At 41.0% G+C, this 27,831-nt stretch overlaps 1 protein-coding gene across 4 annotated transcripts in view; it reads right to left on the bottom strand.

Moving 5' to 3' along the window:
- VAV3 (vav guanine nucleotide exchange factor 3) overlaps positions 1–27,831 on the bottom strand; it is a 218,184-nt gene that overhangs the window by 7,264 nt on the left and 183,089 nt on the right. For 2 of the 4 annotated variants that reach the window (XM_082227827.1, XM_082227824.1), the window contains exons 21-26: positions 26,688–26,753; positions 22,338–22,372; positions 19,878–20,000; positions 18,823–18,910; positions 10,818–10,962; positions 3,795–3,878 (exon numbers count right to left, since the gene is read on the bottom strand). In XM_082227827.1, coding sequence (XP_082083953.1) covers positions 3,795–3,878; positions 10,818–10,962; positions 18,823–18,910; positions 19,878–20,000; positions 22,338–22,372; positions 26,688–26,753 — 541 coding nt within the window. The remainder of the gene's footprint in view (positions 1–3,794; positions 3,879–10,817; positions 10,963–18,822; positions 18,911–19,877; positions 20,001–22,337; positions 22,373–26,687; positions 26,754–27,831) is intronic. The other 2 variants (XM_082227825.1, XM_082227826.1) reach the window with 1 other exon arrangement.

Below are 27,831 nucleotides of genomic sequence, written 5' to 3'. Positions count from 1 at the left end.
AGGAATTGGACTGAATAGTGCTATCAAGTCAATAAGAATTATTTGCAGCATTATGAAGAGTTAGGATTTTATATCCTGCTTTATCGCTACCCTAAGGAGTCTCAAAGCAGCTAACAATCTCCTTTTCCCTTCCTCCCCCACAACAAACACTCTGTCAGCTGAGTGAGGCTGAGAGACTTCAGAGAAGTGTGACTAGCCCAAGGTCACCGAGCAGCTGCATGTGGAGGAGCAGGGAATCGAACCCGGTTCACCAGATTACGAGTCCACTGCTCTTAACCACTACACCACACTGGCTCTCAAATGCTAGCAACCTAAGCCTGGAAACAGCAGGGGGAAATACATTATAAAACATCAACAACCAAATCAGTCCACAGTTAAAAATGATCAGAAAATAAAAAAGTTTTAAGCAGCTAAAAATATATATTCTGATGTTTTTTAAAAAAATCCTTCCTTAACAGGAAGAAATCAGTGGGTAGAGCTAAGAGGAAGGGCATGCCATAATCTGCATTTCCCTACTTTAAAAATACCATTGGCACAATGTCCAAGCAGTTCAAGAAATGATGGGGTGTGGACCAGAGTAATGGCTGCTGATCCTACGGTGGAGAAAGAGAGACAGAGAGAGGCAAAGCCACTCCCTTCAAGCTAGTCTTAGAAGTCAAGCAAAGTGACTTCATGTAAATTCCAACTAGAGCAGTGAAGATGGAAAGAAATTTCTCAGATCACTGCAAAAAATGATTCTTGGGTGCAAAGGTACAATCATCATCACAGCAAACTGAGGAGGGGTGGGGGTGGTTACATTTATTGAACCCAAATTATTTCATCATGGGGGGAAAAGCACTTCTACCACCCAGCCACCACCCCAACAAAACAAAAAGGCCATTGCAGACAGAAGAACTGGCTTTCCCCAATTTAAAACCACAAGAGTTATATATAAAATGGCATCCAAAGGAGAAAAATATATAGACAGCTATGATGAAGATCACCATTTGCGTTCCAAAATTGCTGCACATGCTTTTGTGTCATAGTTTATTGTGGACTCATATGGTACCAAAAGGCAATATTTTACACACTGCGGCAGTTTTCCCATAACAGTAATAGATACTGTACTTTGGGGAAAAATAATAACTGTACACACTTCGGTGACCAAAATTGAAATGCCTGATATAAAATCGCAGCCTGAAAATAAATTATGCCCTATTTTTGTCACTATAGTACCTAATGCACAATCCCTTTAAGCAGCCAGTATTATAAATATAAGACTACATCAATACTTTGGGGAGAAAAGGAAGGGGGAGGGAATAAGAGAATCTGCCATTTGATTGCCGCTTACATTTCCAATATGTAAACATTGTCCATTACTGGCCATAAACCAACACTTTTGCCAAAGTTGAGCCCTTGAGACTGACCCAGAAACTCCAGCGGGTGCAGAATGCCGTGGTGAGACTCCTTACGGGTTCCTCGCCACAGGATCACATTCACCTGGTGCTATACCAGCTGCACTGGCTCCCGGTAGGGTACAGGATCAGGTTTAAGGTGCTGGTTTTAACCTTTAAAGCCCTATACGGCCTAGGACCCTTGTACCTACAGGACCGCCTCTCCTGGTATGTCCCACAGAGGAACCTACGGTCTTCAAACAAAAACATCTTGGAGGTCCTGGGCCACAGAGACGTTAGGCTGGACTCAGCCAGAGCCAGGGCTTCTTCGGCTGTGGCTTCGATCTGGTGGAATGCTCTCTCACAAGAGACTAGGGCCCTGCGGGACATCTTTCCACAGGGCCTGCAAGACAGAGCTGTTCCACCAGGCCTTTGGCCAAGGCACAGTCTGACTCCCTCCTTTGGCAATCCACACAGAACTCTAGCCCAATGGTTGCCATTAATTTGATTTGAATTAATTTTATAATGAAATGATTTTAGAATGTTGTATTATTTTACTGTTGTTGGCCGCTCTGAGCCCGGCTTTGGCTGCGGAAGAGCGGGATATAAATAAAATTTTATTATTTATTATTCTTCTTAAAGTTGTCAAATGCTCTAATTTTTCCCTTACATCATTTAAGGAGATGTCAACTATGACAGGAGGAAAGCAGCAACCATGAGGACAGGAACTCCAAGAAAGCACAGAGGCTAAATAAGGAGGACTTTAAGTAAGGGGTTGCTCACATCAAGCAAGATTTTGTGACAGATGTTCCACTAAGCCAGGATTTCATTTGAAATTCTGCTTCCAGGAATGTTTTAAGAAGCCTACAAACAGGTCATGAAGACACCAGTCCTTCCTTGTTACTTGTATCCCCTTGGAGGTACACCAGGTCTACAAACAGAGGCTCCATTTAGCCATTGTGGCTGTCGGTAACCTCCAGGAAAAAAATGTCTAATCTTCTTTTAGTCACTGTGTCTACAACAGTTAGCCAACCACAAGCCCTAAGAAGATTTGCAAAGCGGAGGAGCTAACAGAGTTGCTGACTTTCATGCATCCTACTTGCCATTTGGCAGATTTGCCTCAAGTTTGTGGAAGTTTCTTTCCTACCCATCCTTTTGCTACTGAGACTACATTTGTCAGCTTCCATCTCCTGGCCCACCAAACCATCTCATCAGGGATGGGGCACCTATGGACTTCCAGATGTTGTTGGATTCCCAACTCCCATCAGCCCCAGCCAATATGTCTAATGGTCAAGGTCTGCAGCAGTTGTTGTCCAACAACATCTGGAGGTCCAAAGGTTCTGTTTCCCGGCTATATTTGAATCAATTCCTCATATTTTTAACCTACCAGATTGGCAGTCCTAGGTATGGATCGTTATATCCTGTATTTCTAATAAAATATGCTCGCTTTGACTATGGAGGGTATCTTTTAGCTACCATGTGATGATTTTCACTCTATGTAAGACCTTTTTTTACTGATATTGCACACAACACACAAACACATTTTAGGACTGGGTGAGCTGTAAATATAAATAGATATATAACAGCAGAGGTCACATCCGTAGAGCTCTCTGGGCTCTTAAAAGAAAAAAGAAACTTGGCCCTTTGTGGCATCTTAAAAAATTCTAAATGCTTATTGACGTACAATAAAAGTTTGAAAGAGAATAAGAAACACAATACAAATGCATAGAAAATAAAAACAGATGGATAGTGTGCATGCAAAACTCTAATGAAGGTTGTTGTTTTTTTAGACTTAAGTATTTTACCAAAGAATGCTGTTGCATTAAGCTCTGACATAGGGATGGGACGAATATTTTGATTCACAAAAGCATTGTTTTCAGATTTTGAGACTATGTCCAGATAGAATATGGTAATTTGAGATGTTCAACAGCTATTTATAGTATCATCATGATCATACATATTAGGCTTAGTTCAGCCACAGCTGTGTATAACTGCAAATTCTGAATGCATATTATTATTCCAGGATCAGCCTTGATGGCCTTTCAACATTCTCACAAATGTATGGCAATCACCTATTTGAGAGCAGCACCTGCATTGCTGAGAAAACATTGGCTAACCAAACTTTGTATGTGTTCATCTGTGTGTGAGATCACATGGCAATGGTTTCCCATTCACTTGTTTGGCCAGGTTAAATATTTTACCAGCCATGGAGTAGCTGTTCAGAAATAAGCCACTTTCAAAAGGCTTTGAGACCATCTTTATAAACCATAATTTGGTGTTTAGTCAAATTATATTCAAATGGGGGGGGGGCAGGGGGAGAATCCGTCCCTTCCCTAGCTTGCACTGCACACAGAAACAGAAATATTTTATTTGCAAAGCAGAAGCAAATTGAGAAGAAATATAAAAGCAGTAAAGCAGTACCTGACCAGAAAGGAGTGGAGGAAGGGGGAACAAAGCTGTAGTCTGGAGGAGTTACAAAAGAAAACCCACAGAACAAAGAAGGGGCTTAGAGAAAGAAAGGAAAAAGAGAGAGACAAGCAAAATGACATTGAAATATTGATAAAATAATATTGGTAATATAATACTGCTGATAAAATTGGTTAAATGATATTGAAATATTAGCAACCCACACCATACATTTAGAACACTTCTGTTTTTAACTACAGAATCCAGGGGACTGTAGTTTGTTAAGGGTGCTGGCCTCACAGACCTATGCAATTCCAAGCACCTGCAACAAACTACAGTTCCCTGCATCCTTCATACCTCATAAAATGGTACAAAAGTGTTTCAAAGGTATGGTGTGGCTGTCTCTGTTAACAAGAAACATGGATTTCCCTGAAGAAACTTGGTGTTTTTTTCAGACTCCCCAAACTCAAAAATCTGTGCCTTCCTTTTTTCTTTTTCTTTTCCTCTTACCGAGCTGAGGTACAAAGGCTGTGGATTTGCTCTAACTCCTCCACTTGTATAGCTCCATTCCCCACCACTTCCTCCCCCACCTCAGAATTAGTATCAATGCACAGTGTGCAGAATGAAGCCATTTGTCAATGCCTTCCACCTTGGAAGAGCGGGCATTTCGAAAGCCAGTCTGGCATTGTTAGTGCTTAGAGCATCAAGACTATGGTGGGGAAGACCCAGGTTCAGACTTCCAATCACCCATGAAGCTTATAGGACCAGCCACTCTCTCTTAGTCTAACCTATCTCCCAGGATTGTTAATTTGGGGCATGGGAAAAGCAAGGAAAGGAAAACACGTGTGTCACTTTGAGTTGGGGGTGGCTTCTAGAATAAACAAGCAAAATAATATGAATTCAAACTTCCCAGTTTTGTGGCTGATTTTCTCTCAAACGTATGCACGCAGAAGTTGGTTGCATTGTTGTTTCAACAACACTCCTGCTCACGACAGGGCAGCAAAATGCATGCACAATCGTTACTTTTTAGGCACTACTTGCTAGACACTAAAAACTTCCTAACATAGATGTACCACTTTGTATTGTGAGCAGCATCATGCAGAGCATAAATAAGCCACCTCACCGCTGCCATTTCCTGAATCAAAAGACGACACCTTTAACAGTTGCATAGTGGGAGATGTTTAATATGTGCAACTTCTCCTATCACATGTGGTACGCAGACCCTCCCAAGTGTTCCTATTTTCCAGGAACAGTCCTAGATTTACAGAAGCCTATCTCAGTTTCTGATGTGGTCCTGGAATGTCCTGCTTTTCCTTGGGATGTCCCTATTTTCATCAGAAAAATGTTGGAGGGTATGTAGCTAGGCAACTCCCAAGCCAAGGAGAGGAGTACAACCTTTAGAAGACATCTGAAGCCAGCCCTGTATAGGGAAGATTTAAAAATGTTTTATTATGTTTTTATATATGTTGGAAGCCGCCTTGAGTGGCTGGGGCATCCCAGTCAGATGGGTGGAGTATAAATAATAAAATTCTTCTTCTTATGGAATAAGAATAATATTCATTGGAGAAGTGATGGAGGGTATGCAATAGGAGAGTTCTTTAGGGAAAGAACTTATGTTCTTTTCTTTCTCTCCTTGGAGGCTACATCTGTCCCCCCCCCTCCCCCTATCTTACCTTGCACATAGTACTAGCTCATATGGGAAGTGGCTGAGACTAACTTCACCCCTTCACTTTCCTGACATTCCAGTGCAGCAGAAAGCAGAAGAGTCTCGGTACTCCACCATAAGGTAAAAAGGTAAATAAGGTAAAGGACCCATGGATGGTTAAGTCCAGTCAAAGGCAACTATGGGGTTGCAGCGCTCATCTTGCTTTCAGGCCGAGGGAGACGGTGTTTGTCCACAGACAGCTTTCCGGGTCATGTGGCCAGCATGACTAAAACACTTCTGGTGCAATGGGACATCGTGACGGAAGCCAGAGCACATGCAAACACCGTTTACCTTCCCGCCACAGCGGTTCCTATTTATCTATTTGCACTGGTATGCTTTCAAACTGTTAGGCTGGTAGAAACTATGACAGAGCAACGGGAGCTCACCCCATCGCGCAGATTTGAACTGCCTACCTTCTGATCGGCAAGCCCAAGAGGCTCAGTGGTTTAGACCACAGTGCCACCTTTACTCCACCATAGCCCAAATCAACAAATAATGTGGCACAGAATCCCTGACTCCAACCTTGCCCTAGAAACCACATAGGCCCAAAAATGCACAAGTAATCATCATAGGCTGCAGTAAAGCTCACTCTGCTATTTCCTGGATCCCACAAGGTCATTGCAAAAGAACCACATAATTATGGCTTCAACCGCATTTTGAATAGAAATAAGAAACCAAGAAAGAGCTGACAATTTTCCAATCTAGTTCAATATTAGTTCCTTTTTTTTCAACAACTGAGCAATGCTGCAGGATTAGCAGGTTGAAAAGGAAGGCTGGTAAGGTATACTTCTCTTTCACATTCTATGGAGGAAAACTGTTCCTGGGTTGGGACTGAGCTTCTTAGCAAAATCCTTGGCCAACTCCCCTCTTTTAGCATGAGGTGAAGGGAGCATGTTAGATCACTATTTTCCCTTTTTAAACATTTTATATGGAGATATAAGATGAGAGGATGCTAGCCTGAGACACTAAGAAGATGAAGGTTCAAATTCCTAATCAGCGATGAATTTCCAGTCCCACTGGACAAGTCACTGATTCCTTTTCCTAAAAGGAAGGTCAAGAAAATAGTTTTTACATATAGGCTCTGGGAGGGCATGTGGAGTCTTTCCTTGGTGAAACTAAGGAATGGGACATTCTTTTTATTTTTTATTTTTTGCAACACAGCCGAGAAATCCTTAGAAACATCTTCCCCTGAAAACCTGCTGCTTTTCAGATGTTTTGGAGTACAACTTTCATCAGTCAGAGTCAGCGTGACCAATGACTACGACTTCCATGTAGTCCAAAATAACTAGAGCGCACCAGGTTGAGGAAGGCTGGGTTAGGAGAATCCAGCCTTTAATTACTTCACTGGTGATTTATCAGCCACTTTACCCTTAGAACTCAGTGTGGCTTCTTAAATGTGCCTTTGGATCAGGTTTTCAAATTGTATCAGAAATGTGTGCAAGCATTTGTAAGGCAAATCAACAGGACTTCTGTAAAGGAAAAAGGCAAGATTCTTCTGGATATTAAGAGACTTGGATGAACCACATGAATATGGGTAAATCAAATATGAACTGGTTGGACTTTTGGAAAGTGTGTGTGTGTGTGTGTGTGTGTGTGTGTGTGTGTGTGTGTGTGTGTGTTTAAAATGGCATAGTGCAAAATCATCAATGTTGCACCCATGGGTGGAAGCCTTCCCTGGCACCTGACTAGCCCTTGCCATTCCACCTGCTGAAATGAGGCTTGAAAGAAGCATTTATGTTACGGTCAACATAATAACAGGTTGTGGTATGTACTTGGTTATAGTGTGTGTCTGGTACCTAAAACAGTTTGCAAATGTGCCCATGGACCCAAAAAGATTGCTGCACCCTGGCATGGTGAATAAACAAAAGAGTAGAATTTTTTCATAAACTACTATTCACATGGTAGAAAGTAGGTATGAGTATAAACTATTAGTTATTATAGTGAAATTATTTAAACAGTGAAGTAACTCAGGACCTAACTTTAGATGAGGATACATAGCATGAGGTCAGAACAGGATATAAATCCCATTAAAACTGTGAACAGAGTAGACGCCTAAGCCCAGTTCAAATGTAGCAGTAATATATGATGAGTACAACCTTAGTTCCCACACTCCCCAAACTTCTGCTTCCAGTTGTAGAATACAGCAGTTTGACCACTTCATGTGAACGCTGCAAACTGGTTTTGTGTTCAAAGCAGATATAAATGAAACCACAACAGAACTGTGACTTCAGATTCTGGTTTGGAAACAGAGGCTTGCACAAACTACTTTCTGCTGCAATGGCAAACATCAGAAGAAGCAAAACTTGAAGCAAACGCTTCAGATCTCTTTCCCCTTGAACCCAAAGGGTTTAGTGTGGCTCCTTCTAATAACAAACCACATTTTTTGTTGTCCCATCTGAATCAGGCCCAAAACTGTAGACCTATTCAGGAGTTCTCAAAATGTATCTGTATCTGTGGAGCAAAGTGCCAGGCCTGCACTAAGCAAGAAGATCAATAGGGGAGACATAAACCCAGTTGCATGAATGCAGTTACTATCCTCCTTGGTTACAATACTCATGCAGAGTTCCCAGCCATGGGGAGGATCATAGGCACATTCAGTTAACCACATACCTACAATCCCGCTTTAGATATTCATGCTCAACAGGGGAAAGTCAGGGGAAGAGAAGCAGGAGTTAATTATTATTAACGTTAGCTGCATTTACTAATTTAACAAGAATGTGTGTACGATACCTGTGCCTGTTCCTACACAAGAATAACTAGAATAAAATAACAGACCCATGAAACGAAGTGAGACAAGAGAAAGAAGTGGGGATTTTAAAAGCTCTCAAGCAATTGCAAGGAAAAAGGAATGCATGTACATGAATTAGAAACTGAAATAAGCATTAGAAAGGGGTGTTAGGCAGAAAAGAAAAGAAAATCATAAACTGGCAAAACAACAAAGACTGTTTGATGGGGAGAACCGAATGGGGAGTAGAGAACTCAACAGGAAGGACAAGCTAATTTTGTTTAATTCTATGCACACATACACATAACTAAGTCCTGCTGAATTCAATGGGATTTATGAAGATGGCCAAAGGCATATTTTTTGCCTGAGACAGACAAGATGGCAGCCCCTCCCCATTCCACATACAAAAGCTGGTTGGACTGGCAAGTAGATCTTACTTCACCACTGCAGACAAGGTAGAACCGTAGAATTCTAGAGCTGGAAGGTACCTTGAGGGACACCTAGTCCAACCCCCAGCAATGCAGGAATTGGTTGCCGTCCTCTGCAGACATTTCAGATTGTCAATATCCTTCTTAAATTGTGGTGCCCAGAATTGTGGTGCCCAGACCATAGGTGCGGTCTGACCAAGGCAGAATAGAGCAGTACTTCTGTTGATGCAACCTAGAATAGCATTCACTTTTTTTGCTGCTGCTGCATCACACTGTTGACTCATGTGAAGCTTGAGGTCTACTAAGACCACCAGATCCTTTCCACATGTACTGCTGGCAATTCAGGTGTCTCCCATCTTACAGTGTGCTGTAGGCAATGCACACAATTACATCCATATTACAAAGTGATAGAAAAACTGCCTGATTTAAGCAACATATGTGAGAGTGTCCTACTTATTTTCCTACAAGCCTCGTCTTTTAAATAAAAAGCTCTCGGAAATAAGAGGTGAACATCTAAAATGAGCAAAAAGTGACGGGCTCTTCAAAATTAGAGCCATGAGTGGCCATAATGGGATCTTTTTGTTTGTTTGTCAACAACATTAAAAGCATTCCTTCCTCCTTATCAGATATCGAGTGTTCTATGGACCTACTTTGCTTAAAACAGTGCAATTTTGTTTTTGAAGAACATCTACCGATCATCTGGCAGTTTATCAACATGCTTCCATTTATCAATGGAATATTATTAGGCCACACTCAATTCCTTATGTCTAAAAAGATGAATTTTATATACAGTCGTAGCTTGGTTCTCGAACGCCTTGGTATGCGTATACTTTGGTTCCCGAACGCTGCAAACCTGGAAGTAAGGTTCCGATTTGTGAACGTTCTTTGGAACCCAAACGTCCAATGTAGCTTCCAATTGAGTGTAGGAAACTCATGAAGCCAATCGGAAGCCATGTCTTGGTTTGCAAATGTTTTTGGAAGTCAAACAGACTTCCGGAACAGATTCCGTTTGAGAACCAAGGTACGACTGTACATTGTCAATTGCTGATCAAGTGGTGAAGACATGCTTTTGAGTGGGGTGGGGTGTGCAAGTACGTGCACACAAAAGAGAAGGAGAGAGAGAGCACACATTCAAATGACATAAATGTTATTCATTCTGTCCACTGGATACCCACCCCATAGTCCAGGGATGGGGAGCCTGTGCTCCCCCCCCCAAAGGTTGTTGGCCTACAACTCCCATCAGTCCCAGACAACACGGTTCATGGTCAGGGTTTATGGGAGTTGTAGTCCAGTAACAAATTTTGACTATATTCAGCAGGTTGTCATTAGATGTTAGGGGAGAGGAGAAGTGGGAAAGCTTAACCCTTCCCCTGCCTATTGCTTTTCCACTGCATTCCCCTTCTGAAACTTCTTTTCTCTAGCCATTGTTCATTGTCTATTGGCCCTGTTTAGGGAAGTCTGATGCTGTATTGTTTTTATATTCCGTTGGAAGCCGCCCAGAGTGGCTGGGAAACCCAGCCAAATAGGCGGGGTATAAATAATAAATTATTATTATTATTATTATTATTATTATTATTATTATTATTATTATTATTATTACTGCACACACCCAGCCTTTTCTCTTCAAATATGAGCCTTTCCCCTAATGAATTTTTTATGTTCGATGGTGATTCAGGTTCTCATGCCAAAGCCTTCCATTCAATATCTAGTCAGGCCCCAGAAAGATATTCTAACAAGAGCAACATTGTAGAGGAAAATCTGTTAAGAAAAGTTTTTTTCACAGAAATTCTGCTCTATAATCTATGGTTTTAAATCACACAAATTATTCATTTAAATGCCAAATGCAAGATTAGAATTACATGTTTATTAATTCATGTAGCCGAAAACAGCGCAGCCAATGCAAAATGTCTGTTTACAAATCAATCGCTCACTTACATTTTTAATAGATGTTTGAGCGGTGATTTGATTTAAGGACAGGCAGTCAGGAAGTCTAACTAGACCTGTTCATAAACCTGTCAGCAGATCCTGTTTCTGCTTAGCTGCAGGGAAACAAAACAAAACAAAAAAACCTAGCTAAAAGCATTATCATATTAATTGGTTCTGTGTCAAAAATGCAAAATGAAGATGTTTTTAACCTGCTATTCCTTTGTTATTAAATGACAGCAAATTCTAATGCTCACAGTTGCCACATGCTCTGTTCCCACTTGTTCTGTTGCTCCTTTGGTCCAGCGAATTTTCGGATTCTTTGTATGGGTACTGAAGAGTTGTATCCAGACTTCGGAAGCCTTCTTTGAGAGAGTGGTGCTTGTAATACTCCACAAGTTCCTTCCAGAAGACAGCGGGAAATAGAATAGAAATCTTTAGTTTGTGCTCTTCTCCCACAGTATTTAAGACACAGAAACTTTAATGCAGCTTTACAGAAATAGATGCACCCAGTTCACTACCGGTGCAGGAATAGTACTGGAATTATATCGGTACTCTTTGCTTGTTATTGAAGAGGTACTTGTGTGACGAAAGATCGAAGACAAGGCACACCAATTACACAAACAGTACAGGTTTAATTCATACATGAGAGATATTGCATTTGCATTTTCAGCATTCAGGAATTAAGCTGGAGGGCATCTGCATACGTGAGACTGGCCTATTTATCATAAAAAGCAGGTGGGGGTAAGCGTGTCAGCTTCTTGGTGAAACAATTCTCACATTAAGAAGAAAAAATATCCTGCACACTGAAACAATCATGCCAAGCTAGAAACATTCACCATGACACCTACATTTCTATGCACAGGGAATTGTGAGCCCCTGTAAGTCTTAATATATGTATATTACTTTGCCTGGCATTTGTGACTTTCACCTCACATTCCTTTTCCCCACATGGTTATCATTGACTCTACACTTGTATTTTTCCTTGTACATACACTTCAGGTGCATGCGACATATTTTTCTCATATGGTTTGGCTTCCTGATACACTTACAAACCATTCACATGATGTTTTGACCCTTGAGAAGGCCATTATTTGTAATGCACACCAGGAACCCATACCACACAAGTAGAAGTCTTTGCATGCGCTCAAGCCAGTGTGCAAGTAAACACAAAAACTAAAACTGTGCTGAAGTTTCTCATTGTCCAAGATCAGCATATACATTTATCCAACTCCTAATGGTCAGCTGTAAAAGTTAGCAATCACCATTTGTAAAAACACCAGTGACAAACGTACTGACTAATCCCGAAGCAGTAAAAACAACCAACCAGAAGTTCTCCTGCAGCTTAGAAAGTAAGGTTTTAAAATGGTGATAAAATGAGGTTTTCTACATGTACAGTTTTGCAATAAACAAACCAGACACTCCTGTCCAGTTGTTTTGTAGTTACATGTGCTGAACTCTAAACTCTCAATTGTTATTGAGAATTCTGTTAACTGTACAATCAGACCATCCAAGCAAACAGTCTTTTGTTTTGTCAGAATCTTATTTTTGTGGGCCAACTATTGTTTCTTTCCGATATTTTATATGGCTGTTACGGAAGCATGAAGAATCTTTCTGAATTTCAATATGAATTGGCCCTGATATGGCTGTTCCAAACTAAGGTGTGGATTGCCACATAGCTATCAACCAGGTTTCATACTTCCTGAATCTTCTGACTCTGTTCTCCACTTATCAAAATGATTGTTTAAAATGCTTCTGTTTAAAGAAAATCATTCTTAGAAACATGTATTGAAATGCTTATCTAAATGCTGATTTAAAAACAAAAATACAGACACTAGGGAACAGACTTATGAGCAAACACATGCGGAAGTGACAAGCATCAGTTAAAGGCTGATTCTTCCATCCCTAGTTACTGCCCTCCAGCCCAATTAAAAACCCACTCTTGTTCTCAGTTGTGTTGCAAGAAAAAGTTGAATTTTCATGGAGCAACACAATAATGTGCAGGCATGTGGCATAAGGAATACATTAGAAGGTGAGAAAAAACTCAGTAAGCAAATGATCTTTTTTTTTTAATGCTCATGAGTCATACCGCTCATAAAGGAAACTCATATATACCAAACTAATTCTTAATTGAAGCTTCCAAATGCCTTTGAGCTCCTCACATGCTACTGTATGATCATATGTTCCTTAAAATTAAAAATGACATAGTAGAAAATCCTTTTCAGCATATCTTCTTGCAAATGTAGGTATATACAAAGTGCTTAAAACTGCACAGGTGATCCAGAGATTTCCAAACACTGACCACAATCCAACCAAAGCTATACAGTTAAATCCATTTCGATTTCCACTGCAAGAAATTCAAGTACACACTTAATACACTTACTGGAACGAATGGGACTTAGAAGTGTTTAGCTTTGGCTCGATCATTAAGATCAGCTCAGTTTTATAATAATAATAATAATAAATTTTATTTATATCCCGCCCTCCCCAGCCGAAGCTGGGCTCAGGGCGGCTAACAACAACTGCTTATGATCTACAGGGTCTCTTGCCAGCATGAAAACCTTTCCCTACTGATGGGTTGATTTTCTCCCCAAACACAAAAGCTGTCATAACACTATTTCTGTTTTACCTTTATCTCTATAGTGTGCAATAGTATCTTTTCTGCTGACGGCAACATATGAGAAAAGTAGCTGAGAAGAAAATCGCGGAAGGCCTCACGCGGGTTCAGTTTCTTATTAGACATCAGCCCTATTCAGGTGTTTGAGCAAACACATAAGGGCTTAAACTGTGGAGGAAGACAGGGGTGTGTATACCAGCCCAACTCCAAATGCCCCACATGCTCTGGCACCACATTAGACCCCCATGCATCCAGTTGAACACGCTCCAAAGATCCCTGCGGTCAGGAACGCTTCTTCTTCAAACCTTCATGTTTAAAACACAGCTGGCACACTTCGGGGTATAGGGTGGGGCTTACATGTGTGCTCCCTTCTCTTCCACAGTTTGCCTGAAAACCAAAATAGGGCTAAGCTGAATACTGTGTGTGCCCATGTCTATGTGTGTGTCGAACATCTGCAAGGAAGCTCCAGTTCTCCTTGTCAAAGGATTGCTTCCCTCTTCCTGTGCCTTTCAAATGTTCCCAAAAACGGCAGGTCAGCTGTCTGTGAACAAGCCACCATCTCACCTCCCCACTTTCTGCTGGCTTTCAAACAGTGGAAAAAAAGGCTGGCCTACAAGATTCTTACTAAGCGCACAAGACATCAGGACTCTTGGAAACAACAACTGCTGACTTTCAAAGAAGATGAACTGTGATAAGAAGGGTTTTTAAAAATAATTCATCAGATGGCATTAAGAACCGGTCAAGGCAGCATCTCCTGTTATCTTTGGAAGGCATAAAGCACACTTTCAAGAGCCACCTGTATATCAGAAGATGCATGCAAAATGAAAGGTGATGATGGAACTATAAGGTACACCTCTGTGTCAGTGATGATAAACTAAGAGCTTCAGTTTGAAAGTGATAACTGTAGCCTGCATGTCTGCTCTGCAAGACTGAAGTGTTTATTATAATTCACTGCCGTATCACATGATCTTGAACAGCATGCACCATTTTGACTCCCCAAAAGTGCAAGCAACAAGACAAACTACTCAAATGTACAGATTCCAAATTCCCCTTTGAGAGTCAGTATAGTGCAGTGCTTTGAGTGCCAAAGACCACAGAGGATCCAGAATCGAATTCTCACTGAGTCATGAAACTCACAAGCCTCAGTACTTCTCTCTCTCTCTCTCTCTCTCTCTCTCTCTCTCTCTCCCTCCCTCCCTCCCTCTCCCTCTCTGCATAACCCACCTCACAAGGTTCTGTAGAGCAGGTATAGGCAAACTCAGCCCTCCAGATGTTTTGGGACTACAACTCCCATCATCCCTAGCTAACAAGACCAGTGGTCAAGGATGATGGGAGTTGTAGTCCCAAAACATGGGGGGGCTGAGTTTACCTATGCCTGCTATAGGGGAAGGAACCTGCAAGTCACCCTGAGCTCTTTGGAGCAAAGCTGGGACAAAAAGGTAGTAAAATCAATCAAGATAAATTATATAACATTTCCAGATGGCACTTGTATTGAGTTTTGGGGATGCTGCCATTTTCTGGTTCTACCAAACAGTTCATATGTGAACATTTTCCAAACCCCAAGATAGTCAAGGCACAGCTGTTTTGGGTTTTTAATGGAGGCACACATCAGTCTCATGTTCCAAATACTTTTCAGTATGAAAAAGTGCTACATGCATTCAACTTCTGCCTCCAGGGCAAGTGCCAGCTTGCCCCCGTGACCATGGGTGCCTAGGGCTGTGGGTGCCATGCAGCCCTGTCACCTAAATTTGTGGGTGCCTGGTCCCTTCATGGGGAATTTTGTGGGTGCTCAGGCACCCAGGGCCCCAGGGAGTTGGCAACTATGCTCCAGGAAGAGCTACACCCTGGGGTTTGTTTCTTATTCAGGAATCAGGATTGAAAAGGTTTTTGTCATATAAGACGATCTGCCTTGGGCTTTCATTGTGGCCTTGAAAGTCCTTTACACAACTACAAGGGAGTAAACTGAACTCAGTGGGACTTGCCTCTGAATAACCATGCAGAGGAGCAGGTTTTAAAACACATCTAACAAAAATTCTCCTGCCTGATGTAAAGCAGACCATGCATTTCTAATGATAAGCTAGATGATCCTACAAAGAACTTTTAAAATCTAAAGGAAGATAAGCACGTACCTACACCCCTTGCACGACTCTTTTCTTCACTAGTTCTTCTACTTTTAATTATTTATCTTTTGGGGATTTTAGTATCTTACATTTCAGGGCAACAGTTTGAAATTTTAGAATTCTAAATATTTGTTCTAACTTGCATTTATGAAGGAAATCAAGCTCAGCAGCCACACCCTTCCCTTGGTTTTTATTCTGGAATCCCTGCAAGCTCCAGTTAGCAAAGATGTGATAATTGGGGCCCCACCCTAAGCACTTTTCCAGTTTCTTATATCTCCACACCTCATTTGCCTTAATCACTTAAACAAACTTTAAAGCCTGCCTGGGCCTCCTGTTGTTACCAATTCACTTGAGTCAGAGAGAAAAGCCACTGCCAGAACAGGGATGGGCAGCTGACCTGACCTCCTTGCCAGTGTTTTTGTGGACTGCAAGTTAGGTGGGATGCTTGTTTTGGGATAAGCATCATCTGAGTTACAGAGGCAACTGGATCAATTCTATCATGCCCTTATAAGCCAAAGATCTCAAGACGAGTAAAAACAATTTCAAGGAAATTGCAATACTGATAAAATCATAAAAAATAACTCTAAGATACACCACAAATATACCCAAGGAACATCAGGGTTAACACCCAAACACCTGTGTTTAAAGCCATCTTTTGAGCTGGTGACTAAACAACAGCAGTGACGATGCAAACCAAATTTCAAGGGACAGGACAGGCATAGGCAAACTTGGCCCTCCAGATGTTTTGGGACTACAACTCCCATCATCCCTGACCACTGGTCCTGTTAGCTAGGGATGATGGGAGTTGCAGTCCCAAAACATCTGGAGGGCCGAGTTTGCCTATGGCTGGGATAGGAAGTTCCAGAGCTGGGATGCTACATGGGGAAGCCCACCACACCACACCACACCACACCACACCACAGCACACCACACCACACCACACCCAATGCACAAATCCCACTGATGGGACACAAATGATGGTCAGCCTGGCTGATCTTAACTTCTGGACAGAGTAATTTAACACAATACAAAAAAAAAAAAAAGCAAAACCTAAATGAAATCAATATGTTCCCTTCCATCACATCACATGATATTCTGGGCAAACTTATTCCGGAAAACTTAATTCAACACCTCATTCTGTTACATTTTAAAGGCTGTAGTGGAGGCAACACCTCCTCAAAATAGTATTAGTTATCACTGTCATAAAGATACAGGGATCTGGGAAGAATGCAAGAGACATTTTTAAGAAATCTCTGAAATTCCTTGTACAAGCAGACTGAGCATGATCCCTGAATTCTGGTTATGCTAAGAAGTAAGTTCAGAGATCAAAGCAAAATCATAGAGTCACAGAATTGTGGAGTTAGAAGGGACCCCAATGGTCAGCTAGTCTAGTCCAACACCTTGCAGGGAAGGGATCTCAATTAAGCATCCATGACAAATGACCATCCAACATTTGCTTAAAAACCTTCAAGGAAGGAGAGTCCACCACCTTCCGACAGAGTCTGTTGCACTGTTGAACAGTTCGATGTATAGTCGGAATCTTCTTTCTTGTAACTTGAAGCCACTGGTTCAGGTTCTATCCTCAGGAGCAGGATAAAGCAAACTTGCTCCATCTCCCATGTGGCAGCCCTTTAGATATCTGAATATGGCTATCATAACTCCTCTCAGTCTACTCTTTTCCAGGCTAAACATACCCAACTCCTTCAACTGTTCCTCTTAAAGCTTGGTTTCGAGACCATTGATCATCTTGGTCATCGTCCCCTGCACACGTTCCAGCTTGTCAATATTCTCAGAACTAGACACAGTACTCCAGGTGTGGTCTGACCAAGGCAGATTAGAGCAGCACTATGACTTCCCTAGATTGGGACACTGAACTTCTGTTGATGGCAGCCTATAACAGCATTAGCTTTTTTTTGCTGCTGCCTCACACTGCTGACTCATGTTAAGCTTGTGGTCTACTAAGACCCCTAGGTCCTTTTCACATGTAATACTGAAAAGCCAGATGTCCCCCATTTTATATTTGTGCAGCTGGTTCTTCCTGCTTAAATGTAAAGCCTTACTTTTGTCCCAATTGAAATTTATTTTGTTTGGGCCCAGTCATCTTGAATCCCAATTCTGTCTTCTGCAGCATTAGTTCCCCTCCCAGTTTGATGTCATCTGCAAATTTGATGAGCATCCCCTATTCCATCATCCAAGTTGTTTATAAAAATGTTTAGCATAACATCTAATCATTCCGTTCTTTCAAATCACTGCTTTTTGCTTTGCACAATGGAAGAATAATGCATAAACTGCTCTCTCATCAGCAATTCATTCAATGTTCTCATTCTATTCAGCCACTTTTAAGTCTCTAAAAGCAAAATCAATGAGGGCAAGCTTTAGACCAAATAAGCAGAGGGGAAATGTTCTGTTATTTATGAAACACAATAATCGCACGGTTTGACTGGACCAAAGCTCCACCCCAAATGATTGCTCAGGACTACTTCAGATACAACAATTTGCATAAAAAGGGGAAGAATTGGTGACACACACACGTCTTTGGAAAAGTCCCTATTTAAGACTGCACCAAAGTAGCACAACAAAAGGAAGAATGAGTCATCACATCTAATACCACTACCAAACAATCCCTGAGAAGCAAATTCAGAAACTGCAAGAATATATAACTCATCCATCTTTTGGTTACTGAGAGACAATAGTGTTTGTGAACATAAAGGGATCATTAGTGGACCATGAATTTACCCAATCCATCAAAAAACTGTTTTTTGACATTTCCATCTCAGCAGTGAATTCCACTGATTATTATGCATTGTATGAAAACTACTTCATTTCTCTATCATAAACCTGCTGCTACAAAATCCACGCATTGGGAGAAAAAAGTAAACTACATTTTTATTTTATCTGTTACAGATCAAAATAATTCTAATCCTCTAGTAGGATGGACTGCCTGGAGATTCATGATTAAGTATATTATTAATATTTTAATTAGTATAATGAAACACCACAAACTTCGGAACGTTACCAGTAGGACAAATCAAAGAAAAAACTAGCAGTATAGAGAAAGACTATATCCTGTATTTTTGACATGTTTGTAGGGTGACTGATTTGCTAGGGATAAAAACTATATAAATAAACCAAGGCAGTTTGATCTGTTTATCTGCAACATATACGCAAGTTGCTTGATGACCTCGAAATGTGTTCTGATAAAGGGCAGTCTTTTTCCACACAGCTACTGGGCTGGGGATAGGGCGGTAGACAGCTCTACAGTGATTGGTTGCATTTGTTGCCTCAGTTGGAAGACAGATTCAACTTTTTAATTACCACTTGATCACCAGGATTGTGAATGCAAACAGTCTTAGAAGCTAACCAATTCACTGAAGCCATATTAAGTATTCTAACAGTAAAAAAATATACTGACTGTTTTAGCATTGTTGTTGTGTATTTTTTTTCTAGAAATGCAAAGAATCAGTTTTCAAAAAGATAAAGTTAGATGATATATTCACAAAGAGAGAAATCAAAACTGATGCTTACCATTAAACTTTTAAATTTCCTATTTTCTGCAATGTGAAAAAAGCATTCTCTTGTGAAAATCTTTATGTGCTTCACTTCATTATTGTACCTATGGGCAATGAATAACATGAATATAAATGTGTTTTTAATCAGCAACAATCAATAAATTACTTGAGGGCATGCCCCACCACTACACAAATAAATTCTTAAGACAAAATGTATATCCATGCCAATACACCCTTGACACCTAATTAACAAAACACATTTATTAGGGTTTGGCTCAAGATGCAGACTCAAATCAGATTTTAGAAAAGGCCTCCCAGCAAGATCTGATTATGGGATCCTGTAATGCTGATTGCATTCAACTTCATATTGACAAAACAGACCGGCAGCTTTATTTAAAATTAATATTCCTTAGACGTTAAGCTTGTTTCCATTTGCAATCAATTCAAGGGAAATATTCTATTTGACTTCAGCTGGTAGTCAAATCAATTTTAAACATTTTCTAGTTAAAATGCAAATGGACCACTAAATCACCTTATGCTAACTAGCATAAAGTCATTTGTGTCCTAACTCATACATTAATTAGTGCACTGCACCACAGCCTCCGTTGAACAGGTTACTAACAAAAGAAGATGCCTGAAGACCAAAGGAAATGAACCTGAATGGCTTTGTGGGAGATGAAGAAGGATGTGCAGACTGAAATGCAGCATAGTTGCAATGCAAGAGCATTTGTGTCTGTGCAGCAGCAGATCCTGACTAACACACACACACACACATACTCACAAGGCGTGATTTACAAGCAAAAACGCTTCACTGTATATTTAACTATCCTTGTGCTGGATTAGGGAACCCTGACCTTCAATAAAAGTTTCATGAGTTGTATCAACAAGGCAAAAGTACTTCTCAAACGATCCAGATTTTCATAAATGACAGAATATATTATTTTTCGCAAAATGTAACTGCAGCAGGCAATGAGAATGTCGTCTATTGGTCACATCTATTCACACAAGAGCTAAAACAATAATGGAAAGGATAAATGCTTTTGCAGGAGGCGTGAATTAATTCTCACTTACTTAATGCTAATGCTGATGGCATATTCTCCCGATTCCGTAGTCCTATACCGCACTAAGTATGTGCTGTTTACCCGGTTAATAAGTTCAGTCTCTGCTTGCGGCCTTTCCATCATTCCAGCATACCTGCAACAAAGTGTGTGAAGTTACTAACTACACTTTCCTTAAAAATGGACACTAAGCAGATGAGCCAAAGGCACTTTGCAGGGGCATGTCCGTGAGCTGAGCAGCTCATAGCTCCACCCACCCCATCGCAAGCGAGGCTGGGGTTTTCGGCTGGTTTGGCAAGCACCTTGCGAGGTGGCGTTGTGGGGGAAATTAAGATTTGCTGAAGTTTTGTGGCATGTGCCCAGGCCCTTCCACATAGGTCACGACCTAGCACTGAAACAGAATAAATGATTGCACCAGCAAGAATCATGAGCTTGGCTAGAGGTGGACTATGCACGTCCTGATATTCTTCAGCAACTGATACCCATCACTATTAAGTTGGTCGCTACATACTCAGTGGCGAATCCAATTATGGAATTTCATTCACTCGACTGTGTTACATTATTATTATTGTTATTATTGTTATTAGCCTCTAATGGCATAAGTTTAGACAATAAAATCATACAGAGTCATCCAAATACATTAATAATCCAAACACATACAATATATAAAAGACTAGATAGACTGTGTTGCATCGTACCAATTGCGGACTTAGGATTCCAGCCGATGGGCTGCAAGCACAGAACCATTTCACATGTGTGGGGTCTACAAAGGTGTTTTGTACATGAAAGGCATGTCTGCTTACTGGAGTGAATGCAATGGCACTTTGCTTCTATGATTAGAACAGGAATTCCAGTATAGGTACAATCAGGGCTTTTTTTCAACTGGAACTCAGTTCCGGCACCTCTCGGGTAGACACCATTGCCATTCTAAGAGAATGAGGGTGGCGTTCATAGTCAGTTCCAGCACATCTTTCCCTAGAAAAATAGTGCTGGGTACAATATACAGATTCCTTCATTGCAGTATAACCAATATCTTAGTCATTCCAAAATGTGCCAAGACATAATAGTGTAACTTGCAATAACCACTGCTGTGCAATAATAATTAATGGCTTCTGTGAGGTTCTGGATGAGTCTCCTTCACCTATCCGTGGCTTGTGAGGACCAGTACTTCTGCTGAGTTACTGTATTTCATCAGAGATGCATAAGAATCCCCTGTCCCTTAGAAGAGTTTTGTGTGTGAGAGAAACAGTTGTCAAAAGTTGGAGAAGCATCACATGATATGCTTGCATATAACACATGATCCTGATTTATCATCAACATCATTGTGGATGGCCATTCAAACATAGGAAGCTGTTTTATATTGGGAAACTAGTTAGGTAAATATCTAAGCGTGAAATCAAACGAGCAAGAATTGAACATGCACAGCTGATGGAAACAGGAATTGATGAAAAACTATTAGAAATTAAGAAAAAGTATCTTATTGTGACCAGCAAAGGAGGGAGGGGAAAGAAGCATATTGAAGGGGGGGGGGTGGAAAAGTCCATTTTAAATGTTGTGTTAAATTTGAATTAATTTGTTGTTAATTTGTTAAAAATTTGGAAAATGAATACCAATTAGTTGGCAAGAAAGGAACCTGTTTTATACTGGTAAGAATATTGGTCCCTCTGTTATCTATGCTGATGGCAGAGGCTTTCTAGGGTTTCAGACAGGGAACCTCTTCCAGCCCAAGCCAGAGATGCCAGGACTGAACTGGAGAGCTTCTACTTGAAAAGCAGATGCTCTGTCACTTAGCTACGGTCCTTCCACCAAACAGGAGGTTCCAGGAAGCCAGGCAGCTCAAAGACAAACAGAAACTGGAATTTGCAAGCAAAATGCTTACTTCCCATGTGCACTTGGGCTGAATAGATACATCACTATCTATTCCTCCAATGTCTATGAGACCTCTCTCATCCACAAACTGAGATCAGGGGAACCGGTAAGGAGGGGTGTGGCTGGGGTTCATGAACTTGCATAGAGGAGTTTTATCTTGTATTTTATTCTCTTGATGAAGGGCAGTAAAACAACAACAACAACAACAACAACAACAACAACAACAGAAAGAGTATGCTGGTGATCAGGGACTGTCTCATCTAAGATTTGGCATGAGATTCTTAGATTTCACTCTAAGGGATAGTTAGAGTGTGTGTGTGTGTGTGAGAGAGAGAGAGAGAGAGAGGGGGGGGAGGGAGAAATTGGTATAAACAGACTGTCAAAATCATAAAGTATGGTAAACTTATGAAAAATGCCGTCAGGCAGTGCATATATTCAATTATTTTTGCCTACATTGCAACAAAATGCCTTCTGCAGGAGATCAGAAAGGTTAAACTATAACAAATTAGATTGCTATTAATAACAGGTTTTTTTGCTCGGGCTATTTATTTAAACTCCCAGGCACCACCAAAAATGAAAACAAACATAGTTTGGAAGCACTCACCATGGCTGGGAAGAATAGTCTACTGGTTTAGGAACCTAATATTGAAAAAAATTAAAAGAGAAAAAATAAATTACATGCATAATATTGTAATGTACTCTATTGAATAAATAGCGTTGTGCTACGGCTTTAAGACAAGGATATAAATGATCATAAAATTGAGGAAATCCTATAATTCTACCCATTATTTAAAATTAATGACTAAAACAATGTGTTATTACAGCACTGGTTCACATAAATACATCTGCACAGCTACTTAATTATGATAGGTGACAACTTTAGAAACCTGACTATGCCCACCCACACCCCGCTATATATATAATGGGTGTCTGCATTAATCACATTTGGTAATAAATTTTCCTACTTCAGCCAATAAAATGGTCATCTATGTGGGACTACCTTTGAAATTGACTCGGAAGCTACAACTAATACAGAATACAGCAGCTAGACTGGGACTGGAAGTGGCCACCGGGACCATATAACACCGGTCCTAAAGGATCTTCACTGGCTCCCAGTACATTTCCGAGCACAATTCAAAGTGTTGGTGTTGATCAGCCTCAGCTTTGTATATCTCAAGGAGCGTCTCCACCCCCATCGTCCCACCTGGACACTGAAGTCCAGCTCTGAGGGCCTTCGGGCAGTTCTCTCACTACGAGAAATGAAGTTACAAGGAACCAGACAGACAGCCTTTTTGGTAGTGGCACCTGCCCTGTGGAACGCCCTCCCAGTGTACATCAAGGAGATAAACAGCTACACGACAGTCAGAAGACATCTGAATGAAGGCAGCCCTGTATAAAGGTAAAGGTAAAGGTACCCCTGCCCGAACGGGCCAGTCTTGACAGACTGTGGGGTTTGTGCGCCCATCTCACATCTATTGGCCGGGGGCCAGCGCTGTCCGGGGACACTTCCGGGTCACGTGGCCAGCGTGACATCGCTGCTCTGGCGAGCCAGAGCCGCACACGGAACGCCGTTTACCTTCCCGCTGGTAAGCGGTACCTATTTATCTACTTGCACCCGGGGGTGCTTTCGAACTGCTAGGTGGGCAGGCGCTGGGACCGAACAGCGGGAGCGCACCCCGCCGCGGGGATTCGAACCGCCGACCTTTCGATCGGCAAGCCCTAGGCGTTGAGGCTTTAGCCCACAGCGCCACCCGCGTCCCTAGCCCTGTATAGGGAAGTCTTAAAATGTTTGAGGTTTTTATATTTTGTTGGAAGCTGCCCAGAGTGGCTGGGGCAACCCAGTCAGATAGGTAGGATACACATAAAAATAAAATCATCATCATCTACTGAAACATGAACAAATACTGAGTTGTTTTAAGTATCCAGCCAAACTATATGGTGTAGACTCCAACTCCCATCAGCCTAAGCCAGCATGGCCAATAGTCTGAGATGATGGGAGTTGTAGTCCAGAAATACTGGCACAGCACCATGTTGCCGATGCCTGTACTAAACTCTATATATCAACAGCATTTAAAAAAGGGGGAAAGGGAAGGGTGGGTGGAGCCAAGTTATTTTGAGAGTGATATTTCTGCCTGGGAAACGAGTGGCTTCTGTAGATATTCTGTAGATGTGGCTTTCTGTAGATGTTGCCAGGACAAAGAAGAAGCCCCACCTTACCCCTGGCTCTTTCCCCTTGTACTCATACACACTGATGGAGATGCAAGTGTGGCGCTAAGGCGTGTTTAAGCCTGGACCCCAGACTACTGCTTTGGCAAGATTTTAATGGTTGGTTTACTGATTCTACTATTCCATCTGTTTTTGGTTGTTCTGCTATATATGGCGCAAAATTGCCAGTTTTAATTTAGAGGAATGTTTTATTGCATTTGTTAGTGGATCTACGTATTTATAACTGTTTTGCAACTGCACACATTCGGGATATAAATAAAGGATATTTATCACCATCGTCTGTCTATTTCACATGCACAGTGAATAACATCACCACCACCACCGCCTCCTCTCTGTACAGGGTATGCCATGGCATATCTGCTAAACTGTAATATACAAAGCAATCCCGAACCCTGGAATGATCACAGGACTGTCGAGATAATAAATAGTGCAGATTACATATGGTAACTAACCGCAACAAAAATGGAAAGAAATAAAGTGAATTATAAGCTGTTATTTATCCAATACAGAAGACTTTTTGCTGCCACATATTCCATACTGCAGATAGAAAAAATGCTTTATCAGTGTATCTGAGAGCACACCATAGTATAGATATTCCAGACCTCAACCATTTTTCATTCAATATTTATTCTTCATGCCTTTTGATGTATGTATTTTATACTGTTTCTGGGCACTTTTATATGGGCTGGTTGTAAAGGCTGTTATTTAATAATAATAGTAAAAGCGATGGTGCACTGAAAATTTGATAGATGTTTCCTCATCTCCGTTATCATTTGTCATAAGGGAATGTTTATACTTTGCCCTTCCAGGTGAACAGTGCTGAAGCATCAATTTATCTTTCTAGCAAGAGTCTGCCTGTAATACGCTGAAAATTGATGTTTATTCATATTGCAAATTTATGCAAGCTTCATGACTTAACTTCTCCCTGATAAGAATGCATTTCACTGAAAACTGTACCTTAGGCGGTAAATTTCATTTTGCTTTGGGGCTTTGCTGAGTTTTGCTTTTAGGTGTTTCTCCTTTTTGTTTCTTTTTCCTTTTTTTTTTGCTACTTGCACATGGATTCAAAAGAGAGAAAGGGGGGAAGCACATGTGCAATTGCTGCACACATGACAACATTCAAATAGCTTTTGTGGACCTCTCTATGGAACGTTATATCACGTAAGAAAATTGTAGCTGTGAAACATTATGTACTTGCTTCAGAAGAAGCTCATCACTTTTTCACAGCTTCTGGGTAAGTGAGTAAGGAGAGGGAGCAAGGAGCAAATATGCGTCACCAGAGGGCGCTGTAGAGCAGTGATGATCATCAATGGGAATTGCATTGAGACCTATATTACGTGGTGGGGGGGGGGGAGGGTTGCATTTTTCCAGACCAGTGTAGATACAGCTCAAGTGGCAGTGGGTACTGGGTAGAGCAGGCAACATCCCAATCCTGTGGGCCTTGTTTGGGGCACATGAGTCCCAGCAAAAAAGCCCCTACAAGCTGGGTACACATGGCAGGCCTGATTTCACATAAATGCAAAACTGCATATGTTATTGTAGAAGCAAAGAACCTCACCCAGAATTTGCCATACTTACGATTTCTATGTTGTGATTTGTATTCTGGTACTTCAGTTGTGGTCAAAAAGTGGCTCCTATAAATCTAACCTCACTGGATCCTTTTTTTAAACTCAAATATGGAATTGCCCGCTATTATAGGTTTCCACTACAGTAAAACTGGAAAGACTTGGGTAATGGAAATTGCTCACTCTTAGCAGCTAACAGTCCTTTAGGAGACTGAAAAGTCATTTCGACCTTAACATGTTATTTAGGTTTCCCCACCTTTAAGGAAGCTTCCTTTAAAAACTCCCTTTGTGGCATGGATCTCTAGCTTGAGCCATGAGGAACAATTTGTCTTTGAGTCACATTTCTTCAGTGAACTTACTGTGTGACTATAGTATCCTGAAGTCAACATTCCAAGGGCAACTGGAGAATGATGGGCGGCGGGGGGGGGGGGATTTTGTCCAAAGTTACAGCGTATAGCTGGAGTCACCACCGTTGCTCCTTCCAGTCCTAATCCAACTGTCTGATTCTACAAACCTGGTATAAAATGAGCTGACTCATGCAGAGCTTTGCTGGCAGATAAAATTATAACAGCACAAGCTGCAAGTCGTGGGAAATTTAAAACATTCAGAGGTGATGCATGCCTTTGATAGGAAAGAAGGAGAAGGGATCTAGGAAAGTCAAACCAAGCAGACATATGACAAAATGGGCCAAGAGCTCTGGTTTGATAGCTTTTCTCGTTTTCAGATGCATTTATGAGTCCATTATTATGGTCTAATCTTTCTCTATAACCCAAGGTGACTGGGGAATGTATTAGAATTGGAGTGTTCTTGCCCTACTTTTAAGACAGCAGCTTTATTGCACAATACATTTATTGTAGGTTTTGACCGTATTTTATTTGAAAACTAGTTAGACAATTTAACTTATTAAATTCTGACGAGTTAAGCCTGTCTCTTGTGCAGGGTTCCTTCTGACTTCCAATTTTAAGCCCAATAACAAAGAACATAACCATGTTACATTTTAAAATAAAATTAAGTGTAGCATGTAAACAAAAAGAATCACAAAAATAATGTAAATCCCACTAGGCAGGATTAATAAAAACCTTGGAACGAACCAGGCAAGCTCACTGCAAACATTTTTGTGAAAACAATTACATTGACAAACACAATTACATGGGTCTACTTACACAAGGGCAAGGCTTTACTGCATCACTTGGAAAGAAACCAAGCTCCCGGGTCACAACATTTCTACCCTAAAAGAAACAGAAAGATCCAATTAGGGGAAAACAACACACGTAACTCACCATTGTGCATACATCCCTTTGAACATCAATAGGAACTCCAAATTTCCATGTAACAGTTATCAACATGTGCACAGTAATCTGTCCATATTCCATAGCTATTGGACTGGCCTAAGTTACAAGAAGATACAGTGGTACCTTGGTTTACAACCATAATCCGTTCTGGAGGTCTGTTTGTAAACCAAAACAGGTTGTAACCCAAGGCGCGCTTTTGCCAATGGGGCCTCAAAAAAAAAAAAAAAAGGTTGTAATCTAAAAAAAAAGTGGGTTGTAATCCAAAGCGGTTACAAACCATGGTACCACTGTAACTCTGTAGGCAATCACTTTCAGTGGTGGGATGAATTCCACCATTTGGTGAACACCAGATTTTTTGCATCCCTTCCCCATTTCAAATTAGTCCCCAGAATAGAGATGGTTGAATAAATCTACATCTGGTCCACGTCACACACATAAATTCATAAATCCATTTTGTCCTTTTTCTGCATCAATATACATTTTTACATTCAAAGTGCAAAAGCCAGTGAATAACTACCTTCGAGCCCCACACTATAGTCCAGGAGCTACAGATCAGGGCAGATCAGATCGGAATTCTTGAATTCTGCAAGCATCCCTTCCCAGGATCTTCCGAGCTGATCCAAAATGGTTCAGATAGTGTCACTATCACTATACAAGTAGTTTTATACCATCGTATAATGAGATATCAAGGTGATATACAATGTTAAAAGAGATAGTTGGATGTTCACCTGTCATGGATGCTTTAGGGTTGGACTAGATGACCCTCGGGGTCCCTTCCAAATTTACAATTTCATTATTCTATAAAACACTGTTTAAAAATACATGTGCATTTCTGTGTACAGTTTGCCCTAAATTTGTACACATTATTTGACTGGAGAACTGCACTGCAAAATTCAGAGATGTGCAAATTTAGAATGGTTATTTTCTGTTCACATGCTGCTTTGGAAAGTGTGGATTATGTATGTGAACTGAATCAAATTTCTACCCCAACCCCCGCAGCAGCACCTCAAAACCT

Source organism: Podarcis vaucheri (assembly GCF_965113315.1).
Source record: "Podarcis vaucheri genome assembly, chromosome: 6".
Lineage (NCBI taxonomy): Eukaryota > Metazoa > Chordata > Lepidosauria > Squamata > Lacertidae > Podarcis > Podarcis vaucheri.
This window is presented reverse-complemented; position numbering and strand designations above follow the sequence as displayed.